Source organism: Ciona intestinalis, chromosome 12 (assembly GCF_000224145.3).
Source record: "Ciona intestinalis chromosome 12, KH, whole genome shotgun sequence".
Classification (NCBI taxonomy): domain Eukaryota; kingdom Metazoa; phylum Chordata; class Ascidiacea; order Phlebobranchia; family Cionidae; genus Ciona; species Ciona intestinalis.
In genome coordinates this window covers 3,859,327-3,871,820 of record NC_020177.2, presented here as the reverse complement: position 1 = coordinate 3,871,820, position 12,494 = coordinate 3,859,327, and the positions used below count along the sequence as shown (strand labels likewise).

Sequence of the window (12,494 nt, the reverse complement as noted above, 5' to 3'; positions counted from 1 at the left end):
GCTATTACAATCTTCAATTCACCAAAGCTTTACTTTGTTTAAAAGGGACATTTTAGTAATTTAGGTAATCTTTAGCTTGGTTGTGAACTTGCAAAAGTTCATTATACTCTATTACGTAATGGTTAAATGACACGCACCCAAGCAAAAATAAATTTGAATTTTCTATCATACTAGTTGATGTATATGTTAGGGAGTTGGACACTTTTTGGTAGTTGCTCTAACATAGTAATTGACTGTTCATGCTAGGTAACTTTCTACAGTGTATAAAAGCAACACATATGTTGGCAATATGACACACACTTAATGGCTCCTAGTAGATACAGCAATAATGCTCCTAAATATCATCTGGTTACAGTGAGTTGTGGCAATCATATAACTCAGATCTAACCCCATTTACTTGTTAATAAACCTATTCCTATCTTTTCTAGTAAGAAATTTAGTGTTCCCTTAATTGTTAGTGTAAGCAAAAACTCTCACCCAAAGATGGTCAAGTAACAGCAGTAGTGAGCTTTGATCCCAAAATCCTCCGGTTACAAAGAATTTATTCTAGCTCCTGAATCTATTATGGCATTGCCTGAGAAGATAAATTACATTGCATTTAGAAACATACCCTTGAAGAAATTAAATGTATGCAACACATACCTGTTTCAAAAATGTTCTATATTTGTCATTTTAAATATATTTATTGCCAATGAATCAAAATTTACAGCAATATAAAATATGTGCAATACCCATCTAAACATGTTATACCTAATACTCGTTTAAACATGATATCTACTTCTACACTGTATTAAAAATAGCAGCTGCTTCTACACTGTATTAATAACAGTATACGATTACAGTATTTAAAAGTAACAACTGAAAATAATATACAAGGCAAATCTTGAATAATAAAAAATCTTATTCATTTCCAAGAGCTACAGGAATCAACTGTCCAGCAGGGCCAGAGAAATGGTATTTAAAGTTAAATGTCTCTGGCGTGTCTTCTAAATTGAATTCAGCAACTGTGACACCTCGTCTGGCAACTTCGGGAGCAAACATGGCTGCCGGATAGACCACAGACGATGTACCAACTACTAAACACAAATCACAGCTCTGAATTTCATCCATCGCTCTCTTTAGAACATTTCTGTCAAGATTTTCCCCAAACCAAACAACATGAGGCCTTAATAAGCCTGAACATGACTGACATCTTGGAAGCAAATTTAAGGGAATTTGAGAAGACTGTGCCTGTGGATCTGGCATCCCTCTGTCTCTTAGAGCTTCACAAATTGGACTATCTCTATTTTCCTTGACCTCTCCACAAGATGTGCATCTGGTTTTAAACAGAGTCCCATGCAACTCAATTAACGACTGTGTTCCAGCCTGTCGATGCAGCTCATCAATATTCTGAGTAACAACCACAACCTTTTTTCCTTCATTTACCATTTTCTGCTCAAACCTGCAATAAAATACAGACTTGTTGTCAGTCATTATGCTATTCTTAATAAACTAATTTTTCTATTCTATGTTGGTAAGATCTTACACTATGTGAAGAGTTGGCCAATTACCCTTACCTCATGGGTATTAGAGAGTACTTTGGATAGAAAGATACAATAATAGTTATAATAACGTGGTCAACTTAAAAGACATGCTTATAGTTTTAAAGGGAAAAAACATTTGATTTACCTAGCTATAGCCTTATGAGCAGGGTTTGGCTTTTTGGTGACCATTACTTCACGTCTGTAGTGGTAAAACTCCCACACTAGTGATGGATTCCTGCTAAATGCATCAGGATTTGCCAACTCTTGAGCTGCATACTTCCTCCAGAACCCACCAGCGCCACGGAAAGTAGGGACACCACTTTCAGCACTCACTCCAGCTCCAGAAAGAATGAGAACGTTTTTTGAGTTTTTTACTTCTGCTTGAAAAGCTGCCATATCAGAACTTGGACGAGACATACTAAATGAAATATTCTTTCTTGATAAACGTTGCAGCAAGTAACGGTAAGTTAATTTTACACAGTTTAAAACTCCTACCATGTCCTAAAAACGAACAGAAAGTATAAGTTAACCAATTAAAACGGACCAGTATAATTAGTTAGTGGTTATAGGGATTAGGGGTTAGCAAATAAGGTGGGGGGACTCTTTACTAGCACCTATAATTATTGGTTCTGTATAATGTTTGTATAACCAAAGATTAAATACAGTAACTATTCCTGTTCTGGTCGTACTTATTCAATATGATAAAGATATGAAATACCGTAACGAACATTCTTATGGCACTTACTTTGCTATCCTACGTCCGAAAATACCTGCCAACTCAATGGCTTTTCTCAATTCGATATCTACAGACAATGCAAAATACCCACGCTTTCCTTTTATCATCCGTTATAGCGTGAACATAGAGCAAAGCCACAACTCGGGGAATTGCTGCGGTTTGTGTTTGCAAGAAAATACAAAAGTAAATTGAAAGAACAAGTGCATCGTTAAGGGTTGTCTGAGATGCAATATCTTTGGTAATATCGTTGAAAATAACATTCAGTAGGGTGGGGTAAGATGGGACATGCTTTTAAACTCCTTTATTGTCCCACTTAGTAAGAAACAATGAACATTTATATAATTAAAAGGCTGCATTCCCACAACTACAAAAAAATTTGTTAGTTGTTCAAAACTATATCAGGAAATGCGGTATTTAGGGGATAACGGTATCCCATCTTACCCCACAGAACTATAAGTATATCGTAAAGAAGCATAAAAAACCTGCCCACGCGTTTTAAAAATATTTTTATTGAAACATTGCCGATAATGAGCGTGAACTGGACAACAACAAAAAGGTTTTTTACGTAAATTGGAATAAAATCACAACTTACAGAAGTACGTTTGCTTTAAATCATCGACAGAAAGCTGTCAAGAATCTTTCAAAGTTTTAACGTTAAGTAGCAAACACTGGACATATAATAACACTTTTAATCACAACCGATTAATATGTTTCTATCCATATTTTGTAAAATTGCATCTTGGGCATGTAAGTGTAAACTGTAGCAATAAAACGGGAAGCAATTTCGTTTCTCTCATTTAGACATAGTAGGAAGGCTTGTTGCCAAAACTGTGGCAATATTGTAGAACGATTAGCAACTTAGTTAGGCCACAGGTTTGGGGCTGAGTAGGTTACTTGTAAGTGTAATATGTGGAAGTTGTAAAACAGATTTACATCGAAAAAGCCACATTGGGATAGTTATTTAAACTCATAACGCGTTTTTTTATATTAAATATGCTCTATATTATCTACATAAATCCCAAAGTGACATTCAAGATGTGCACCCTTTATTAAAGAGAGTTTCGGACATGTTACAGCGTTTAGAAAGCAAAACTGAAGTCGTAGAACGAACGATAGCGGCATGTATATATATATAAGATATGAAAAACTACCGGGAACGATCAGTGTTGGAAAAGTAAACGTGAGTCGCACAGGCTAGCACGGTGGGTTTAAAACGGGACAATAAAACATGTAAAATTATTTTGGACAGAGGGCGCACGAGCGCGGATGAGATGTTATGGTGGATATGACAAACAAGATACGGCTCAGTGAAGACTGTCCACGTCATTACCGATAAAAACGTGGAAACACTGTAGTTTCTACCAACCTAGAAAATATTGGAAACACTGAATGCGGTGAAGCTCCGTTACGGTGGCTTGGAAGGTCGGTGACGTCACTGTGACGTCAATTGTTGAATGACGTCACTCGTGACGTCACACGCCCTTGATAGGCGATCGGCGACCAGGAGCAATGTTGTTGCGGAACCTGCGAGGCCAGGGAAGCGGCCATTCAAACTGTCGAGGTAAACAACCGGTCGATGCGACGTTTTCCTCAAAATATCGGAAGATGGGGAACCACCAGGCCCGAGAAAGAAGGTTGGAGTTGGCATATTCTTTCAGGACCTGGGAAAAGTTGGAAAGTTTAGTTGTTATGCGACGCTTCGTTCCAGCGCTTGGTCGCTGAAGTATGTTTGGTTATCGCAACCGCACGTTGCTACAGCATGCGCGATAACAGGTTTCTCATACCATGGTGTGTATTTAGAAGCTTTTATTATAGACGACAGGTGATTTATTCATGCCGCTTTAACAAAGCCGTCTAAGAAAACCTGGAATTTGGTTTCGGGAAATGGGCATGGCGGGGGGGGGGGGCAAAACTGACAAAACGAGTCCTGTTATACATTACATAAATTTTACATGGGCATGCCTTGACCCTGGGATTGAACCCAAATTAGCTCATTATTCCAACACTCAGCGTTCCAAAACAGCTGTACTTTCTAACGTAAATGGATGAAGACTCACAGCGTTGCACACCATGGGTTCTAGGATTTAGACCAGGGTTGCCCCTTACCGTTAAAGGTAGTACTTACGCCGACATTGCATAGAGTATGGTACGACCAAAACAAACGGGTTGTAAGCAAGTATGCGACCACGACGTCGATCGTGTAATGATCATGCGCAAGTAAAATACAAACGATTCCAGTGGCTGACATTACCCAGCATAACCAATGGAGGAACCACCAACGTTTCGGAGTGTCTGGGAATTTAAAATGCGGTTATTGTGGTTGTTTTAAGCCAACGACACACTATCGTATTTCCTGCACTTATTCTTGGTATGTTAACTCAATGGAGATGTAGAGGAATTGTTGCCGGTTGGACTATGTGTGTTTCTACCAATACTAGGAGTCCAAAGTAAATAGGTTTGACTCGGAATATTACAAACAAAAAATTTGAATTGACTTTGTTTTAATGTTATTTTCTTGGTCAATTAAATTAAATAGGTTTTCATTTCTTTAACTTTTTTACAATTTTGCGACATACCACCACGTTTGTAATTTCTTTTCAAATAGACTTAAAAAAAGCTTAGTAAACGTGATATAAAAAAATAATAGTAAAACAACTTTAAGCCCACAGAAACGTTCTCACACTTACTGAGACGTAAGAATACACAGACTTACATTCATGTATAGTCATATAGGTTATGACAAGTATAATGGTATGACCACTAAACAAGTAATCACCACAGAGATGGTGTGACCCGGTCACTGATAGGCCACCACCGAATAAAAGGCTTGCAGCTCTGGTTAACATCAAAGAGATATGACCGTTTGCCTGTAAGAATAAAGTAAATTAAATTCCACGGAATAAAAACACGCTGTCAAAAAATGGGAGTAAAAACTGCGCTTGTAAAATTTACGTTGTGTTTGGTTTACACGCGTTGGAACTCGAAGAAAAGGAGAACATTTTTTGGATAATTCGGCCCTTTGTACTAGTTTGGGAATCCTAAATGTTAAGCCAACATTAAGCTTTCTTACTAGTTACTACTAATATACCTTTGGTGCGCATTTAAAGTGCAAGCCAGGCACCGGCAACGTCGTCACGTATATGGTGATGGAGCGGTACAAGTACAAAGTGCCAAGAATGAAGAATATTCGACGCATAATGATAAACCTAGAAATAAAAATAGGGTTCAATTCAAAACCTCTCCAAAAAGGCATTTTATGTAAAATTGATAAAAATTTACAGTGAAACGGTCACGTTTTTTGTTGTATTTTGTACTTTTCAACTTATCAATACTTCCCGTCTTTTTACGATGTTATGTATTACTCCGACCTTCGTTACCGTGACCGAAGAAACAAAACGAATTCATTTACTTATTTATTCATTTCATTTATTGAGCTTTACCCTTTAAAGTAATATATACGGAAACTGGAAGAGTAGCACGTAACGGTGCAAGGAGAGAGAACTATAACGTTATGGTCGATGCCACGTCATGAAAATGGATAAAATTCGATACTAATAGTATTTGTAAAGGCGTAGGAACGATAAAATACGTCATATCTTGGCAATTTGTAAATCCGGTTGATGGAATAAATACCTCAAACGGTCGTACACAGTTTGTTTAAATTTATAGCTCAGTTTAAGCGGCAAATAATAAAATATAAGTTCGAACTGTTTTCCTTGTAACGAAAAACATCACAGCAGTACATAACTAATAATTGGAAAACAGCTGTCGTCACAAGTTCACAATACACTATAACTACGTCTTATATCTGTTAACAAGTACCTTAATTACAGTGTTTGTTTTGCTGTGTAAGTTATTTAGATTCGTGTGGCGGCCAACGACAGTCGATATAACACAGTTAAAAATGGCTACACAAGGTATAATAGAGATATAGTGAAAAAAACATACACGCACCTGTGTTTATGAAATATAGCCACCAGTATTGTGAATGAGGTTAACACCATACCGATGGACTCGCAGTAACTGAACGCGCCCTCAATACGACGAGGGACAATATCAAAAAAGATATCTGGAAGCGGTGGATCTTCTGTCATAGTAGGCACCCGGTCATGAACGAACTGTAGCGTGACCACTGAGACCACGAAACCTGAGACGTAAAATGCGGAGACGTTTAATTACGATACTATGATTGTTAGAGACACGTATATGAAGAACCAGTTTTCGTATGTACAACCTTACAAGATGGTATATTAAATATTTACACGTTTCTTGTGCCTTTTATCTTGACAGGACAAAATTTGTTATTTACTTCTTTGAAAATAATACAAAGATCATATTATTTAAAGAACGAAGAGAAGGAACCCAGCAACAAAACTCTAAAGTTTAATGTCCAAAAGCACTGGTTTGATAGTAACTGCAACAGTTCTTGGTACAGCTCTAATTCAATACTCCATTAGTGCCAGTGTTTACATACACAACAAGTCAATGTCTTACGTACGTGTGTATTATCAGTGTATACCACATACCACAAGTCCCAGGAGCATGCAGTTAATGCATGAACTCCAAGCGAAGCAAGTATGTAACATAGTGTTGCAAGTTGTGCAACTATTTTTTTTTAATATTTACCATATTTTCCAATTTTTTTAAAACTATTTTGATTAACATGCTATTTGATATTGCTAAATAATTTTATGCAAATTTATGTGATAAAATATTTTCCTGTAAAAAGTTTATATGATACTATAAATTTTAGGGGTGGTTTTATAAATACAAATATGTAAATTTATATTAAATAAAAATTTAAGAAGAATTTAGTGAGGTACAGAACTGATATATTTTAGAAAAAGGAAAATGGTATATGAGATTAAACCATGATTCACGCTGGTTTCTGGTTGTGATATCAACTACAGCCAGCAGTTGGGCCTTGTATGTATAAGGATGTGAATCATATATTTCCATCTCAATGTTTGGTTTCCTTTGTCTGTTTGTACATAAACAATCACTTGTGACTAACAGGTATAACACGGAAATCTTATTTCCGAGAATAAAATAATGCTAAATATCACGTAAGGCTCTGACTATCAGCATTATTTAGATATACAATATAGTGATTTGGGGTAAGTTGGGACATTTTTTTGGTAACAATTGGTAGTCAACAAGAAATATTTAAAGAATTATAAAAACATTGGACTTTAAAAGAGCGTTGATCAGGAAATATGGGATACTTTATGTTAATGCATTCCGTCTTACCCCACAGTAGCATAATAAGTACCACTCACCAAACATCATATACAACACTGCAACAAAAGTTTTTAACTTTTCAACAGGAAATTGTTCACTAGAATTGTTTCCTCCATTCCCAATGTTATCTTCTCCTGGAAATAAATAAAATAATTTAAAAAAGGTAAATTAAACACACAAGTAGATAACTATATATAGTCCCATCTTCCCCCACCCCACTAAATATGTACAAATATATATAAACAAAACTAAAATTACACTGTTAGCTACTCTTACATAAATACTAATTTCTGCCATCTTAAATCTAAACTTCTGACGATTTAAATTTACCAGCATCGCCGTGTAGGTTTAATCTGTCTGTTGACAATATTTCACTTGTAGATGTGCTATCCCAGCTTTCCAACATTACAATGCTGCTTCTTTCAGCTGCACCCGAGCTCTTAGGAGTCTGTCTCTCCATCTGGCACATCCTTAACAGCTCTCCAGGTGCTTTCCTAATCTTGTCAGCCAGAGTAAAAACGAAGTCGCAAGCTACGACACTCGTTTCGGAACGAAAGGGCTTCAAACGCCACTTCTCAGGCTTGTGTACACTGCTGTATCGCGACGGGTAGTTAGGCTCTGAACGACTCGCTCGTAGCAACCGGTTCTTGTCATCTATGCACCCGTGTAGGTTTAAGTGACGACTGGATTTGGTGTGCAGCTCCGAACTCCAAATTGCTTTAGCTGTTTCTGACAAGCTACCCTGTACAAACACCCAAATTGATGATTTCTGATCACCTGTTTGTGCTACAGACAAATCTATGCCTAAGCTCTTACATTACCTGCTTGTTAATTAAAAAACTAACAAAAAAACACTTAGCTAAACAGCAGGCACCCCTGACTTATAATACCAAAAAATGACAAAATACATTTCTGAATTTTCCAAAAACGTCATAAAATGTGACAACTGAATTGGGACCTTAGCAAGTTATCTCTAGCCCTGTGATTTCAGACTATTCTCACTTTTTTAAGTTTCTGGAAAACTCCTGAACTGTCGAGACTCGTCTGGTGAGGTCTAAGACTCGCTTAAGTCATTAATAATTTATTTCTATGACATCATAGGGTACTCTCCCTATTTCCCATGCATGCCCTAAGTCACATGCTTACTAATGAGACTGGAATTTTGTCTGATCAAATTATTGTACTTTCATGTTCTTTATTGACAGTAAGCTATCCTTTTTATTAACAAATGTTCTTGATGTTCTAGCTATTTTTTAATTTTATTACTGTTCCAATGAAATAAAACTGTTTTAACTGTTCTTGTTCCTTTAATTTGTCTGTTTTCTGCTATAAAGTATGTTTGGTGTATTTATTAACTTTAGTTAACTTTTTAATATTTTTTTAGTAAACTTTGTATGTAGGCACACCTGATATAAAAGGTGTGGTGTCATTAATATGGTGGTGATGAGTGTCTCCATTCAACAAGGGTGTTGTGACCGAAGCAAAACCATTTGCTATACGCCCATTACAATTACTGTGGCTAGTTTTACTATACCCATTTCGTAGACCCTAGAAATAAAAAAAGCATAAAAAATAAGACAAATAGCTCAATTTAATCGCAATTTTAAACAGTATCATTTTCAGAATAAGCTTGTTTTTCCTAAATGGGCTATGATATCCTTTTTTATAAACCTATTTTTAAACAATATTTTTATATTCGCATCAATAAAATTTAATGAGTAATTGGTTTCATCAATATGTCTATTTTACTACCTAAAAAATACTATAATCTTATTTAAATACATATATTATGTGTATAAAACAATGATCATTAGTTATACTATACAGTTAAAAAACTCACATTAAGTTCAATTTTCTTCATGTACTTTGTAAGTTGTGACTTTCTCAATGTTTCTATAGAATTATTAAGATGGTCAGCTTCTGTTTGGTCGTTCATATGAAACGGTGAGTTCAACAAATCATTTCTTGTCAATGAGAGCAACCTGTGGCCATTGATGGGATACACAGAGTTGACAGCTGCATCCTGGAAAAATGGATTTCAGTTTCATGTATCATTTATATTTCTGGTTCAAATCTGTTGAGGCCTATGTGTGCTACTAATTGAATAAAACTGGCACACCTAAAGAATGTGACTTTATCTGTTAAATTAAGTTACTAAGCAGGTAAAGGTATAATGCATAGCAATGTCTCTATATTATTGCAATTTTCACCTGAATAGTTAGAATTGCAATCCCTACAGCATATTTTCATGTTTAACACAAAAAAACATTTAACAAAAATCTAAATCCCACCCTAATTATGTTACACAAATGCCAGCAACACACTAATACAGCCTCTCACCGCATATTCTGGGTAACCTTTCCTTCTCAACCAACACGCAACTTGGTCCGATGACCAACTCGAAACATCATCTCCAATATTTCCATCTTCGTCATCCGTTATACTAATCTCTACATGATCCCCCATTCTAAATAAAGCAAAGGTTATTTGAAGCTTATACTGTGCAGTCCAATACAGGCTTACTTTTCTTTGACTATTATCACACCAGTGTTTTTTTTTTTTAATTGGGAACACAAATCTTTTTCAAGAACCCAAACCTTTGTACACAAAGGGTAAAACCTACTTTTTTACAGATATGAAAAATTGAATATAAGGGTATGGTCTGGAATTGTATAACATTAGACCAGGGATAAAATGAAATGTCTTGCTCATTGTAGTGGAATTAATCCTAAGAAGGATTACAAGAGATTTTATAGCACACCAGCTGTGAAAGTGATGGTTCTGCAAAACCCATTACTGTATAAACATATAATCTTTGATTACATTTATTCATACTTCATAAGAGAAATACAAAAGTAATATAGACATACAAAAATATGTTGATAGCAGTAGCACATAATTCTCCTATTTAAATCTCCTTAAACTTAAAGAACACCAGATTTATAAAACTGTACATTTATTGCAACAACCGGTGTCCAGTTTAAATGTAGACAAAACTAAGTAAAAAAACATTATTTATATGTAATACTCATTCGACAATGTAGTCCAATTAAACTTAATGTAGCTCTTTGAATTACCTACTCTTTTTTTTCTTAAAACAGTTCAATATTTTGTATTTATACGGCACGCTGTAGACGACGCCTGGAAGATCTCTTCTTAACACCAAATCTTCAGTGAAGTAGTAACAGCGTCCGACAGGATTAATCTAACTAAACCACTAAAATGTAAATGTAACACTTCTTATAAAACTGATGAATGAGCGATATTTCTTCCAAGCAGAACATAACACGATAAAATGTGTGAATTTCGCTAGTTTAGAATTAAAACTGTAAAATTAAGTACACAACAAGACAACGGAATTTCTTGCTGTTTTATGCAACTCATACTGGTGTGTCCTTTAAAAGAAACGATCTACAAAATACGATTTGTATCACAGTTTGAATTCTTGAATACATCCGAGAGGTTCCCTCATACGCAATGTAAAAACGAGGCCTGTATTTGGTTACGAATACAGTTTGTGCTTCCCGCCACCGTGTCCCCTATTGTAAACAATTTAAATATACAGGGCACGAAACTGCCTATGCGCAAATTATAAACCAGAAGAAACGTTTACCTCGTCATACCTGAGAACAAGTTGTCGTCACGTTTTGCAACGATATTTAAACTACCTTGCAATTACAACATGTTCGTAAACTGCTGCGTAAGCAAATACTCGCGTAATCACTAATTGAGCAACGTCCGAAAATAGGCATGTATGTTCTAGTCTCGCGATTTGATACGTTTGTGGTTTCCAGACAAAGGTTGTTTGCCAGTTTTTTCCAACATGTAAATAAGGAGTCAACGGGAAAGACGCCGTTAGGTCATAAAACAAGCTTAATATCGCTACAGTTTATACATTAGCTTCATTCATTTTGAGTGTGTAATGTGTTCGGTTTGGACATTAAAATCCAAACACAGAATGAACTCCCTAACCCTTTAATTAATCGTTTACCATCAAGATACTAACAGCGTTGATAAAATTACCAATGACAATCTTCCAATTCACATATACACCGATTATACCTAATTTATTAGTCTTAACTAAAAACTCTGGTCTTAACTATTCTCGCGAAACTTCTTCGTAGCTGGCCTTTCGCGTTCACTTCAAACCCGGAAACGATACTTCTTATTAAACAGGCTTTGTGCCCTTACAACAAAACGCAACTGAACTATTACTTCCGTGGACACAAATGCCATGCAGTCCCGACAAAACTTGTCCTCAGGAAATCGTTAAAAAAGTTAAACTGTTGATACAGCACAGAGCTACCATACCAACACAGCTTGGAGAATCTGGAGAGCCACTTAGTCGTTCTATTCGAACTAACACTGAAGTGTTGCTCGCTTAGTATGTTTACGGACAACGTCACAACAACTGCGATAATCTATATAAATGACAAACTATAGATATGGTTTTACGATGCGTTGCGTTGATCGTCAAGATCTTTATATTTAGCAGGCGGCTTTGGAGTTACCCAGCCAGACTGGAACATACCATCTGTATACGTCCATACCACATTCAAATCTACCAAACGAAACGCAATGAAAATCAATAGAACGCCGAGGAAGCTACATGTCACCCAATTTGCGTATCGGAGACGGCGTTTCCTGGATCAACGCACTGAATAGTAACTGCAAAGATTTCCAACATGCCATTACTGTACAAGTCATACCATTTACTTACAGTGCATAAGCTGACCAATCGAATACCTTCGTACATCATAACTGCGAACAATTTGAACTGACAGCGCGAGATTCTTAGTACCGGGCTACCAATACTAATACACGATTCCAACTACTGCCTCCCATCGAATTTGCTGCATACATACACTGATACACACTAACGCTGCATCAGTTGAATGTCATGTTGAACTGCATGTGTTCTTACATACAAACAAACATAAACAATGTATTAATGTAACTACTCTTTGACATGCTGTACCGCTCTCTGATAATAC

The 12,494-nt window shown here is 36.1% G+C and overlaps 3 protein-coding genes across 6 annotated transcripts in view; 1 reads left to right on the top strand and 2 right to left on the bottom strand.

Moving 5' to 3' along the window:
• Nucleotides 1-26, top strand: part of LOC100181108 — a gene marked incomplete in the record, with an annotated part of 6,457 nt that extends 6,431 nt beyond the window's left edge. The window contains 1 exon segment of the mRNA XM_026836982.1: nt 1-26. This exon segment is cut by the window's left edge and continues 222 nt beyond it.
• A 637-nt stretch (nt 27-663) lies between these two features.
• LOC100177952 (NAD-dependent protein deacylase-like) lies at nt 664-2,315 on the bottom strand. Its single transcript, XM_002129736.5, has 3 exons — nt 2,269-2,315; nt 1,669-2,024; nt 664-1,441 (listed from the first exon to the last, which is right to left on the bottom strand). The coding sequence occupies exons 2-3, from the start codon at nt 2,019-2,021 to the stop codon at nt 901-903; spliced, it is 894 nt and encodes a 297-aa protein (XP_002129772.2). The 5' UTR covers nt 2,022-2,024; nt 2,269-2,315; the 3' UTR covers nt 664-900.
• A 433-nt stretch (nt 2,316-2,748) lies between these two features.
• On the bottom strand, nt 2,749-10,744 carry LOC100178736 (phosphatidylcholine:ceramide cholinephosphotransferase 1). Of its 4 annotated transcripts, none has more exons than XM_018814359.2 (10): nt 10,578-10,744; nt 9,841-9,967; nt 9,341-9,523; nt 8,907-9,048; nt 7,539-7,634; nt 6,214-6,406; nt 5,348-5,465; nt 4,973-5,126; nt 4,385-4,551; nt 2,749-3,920 (listed from the first exon to the last, which is right to left on the bottom strand). In XM_018814359.2, the coding sequence occupies exons 2-10, from the start codon at nt 9,964-9,966 to the stop codon at nt 3,732-3,734; spliced, it is 1,368 nt and encodes a 455-aa protein (XP_018669904.1). In that variant the 5' UTR covers nt 9,967; nt 10,578-10,744; the 3' UTR covers nt 2,749-3,731. The 4 variants fall into 4 exon arrangements, with proteins under 4 accessions (XP_018669904.1, XP_018669905.1, XP_018669906.1 ...); XM_018814360.2 differs by having other exon boundaries at nt 10,582-10,744; XM_018814361.2 differs by lacking the exon at nt 10,578-10,744 and adding an exon at nt 10,120-10,124.
• Between the last annotated feature and the right edge of the window lie 1,750 nt (nt 10,745-12,494).

What these genes read in the sequence shown, in the direction of transcription:
- LOC100178736 (XM_018814359.2), bottom strand. Translation starts at nt 9,966, where the DNA reads ATGGGGGATCATGTAGAGATTAGTATAACGGATGACGAAGATGGAAAT. An exon ending in TGAAGAAAATTGAACTTAAT is followed by an intron (nt 9,049 to 9,340) that starts GTGAGTTTTTTA and finishes TTTTATTTCTAG; the next exon opens with GGTCTACGAAATGGGTATAG. An exon ending in CACCACACCTTTTATATCAG is followed by an intron (nt 7,635 to 8,906) that starts GTGTGCCTACAT and finishes ATTTATTTCCAG; the next exon opens with GAGAAGATAACATTGGGAAT.
- LOC100177952 (XM_002129736.5), bottom strand. Translation starts at nt 2,021, where the DNA reads ATGGTAGGAGTTTTAAACTGTGTAAAATTAACTTACCGTTACTTGCTG. An exon ending in GCTCATAAGGCTATAGCTAG is followed by an intron (nt 1,442 to 1,668) that starts GTAAATCAAATG and finishes ATTTTATTGCAG; the next exon opens with GTTTGAGCAGAAAATGGTAA.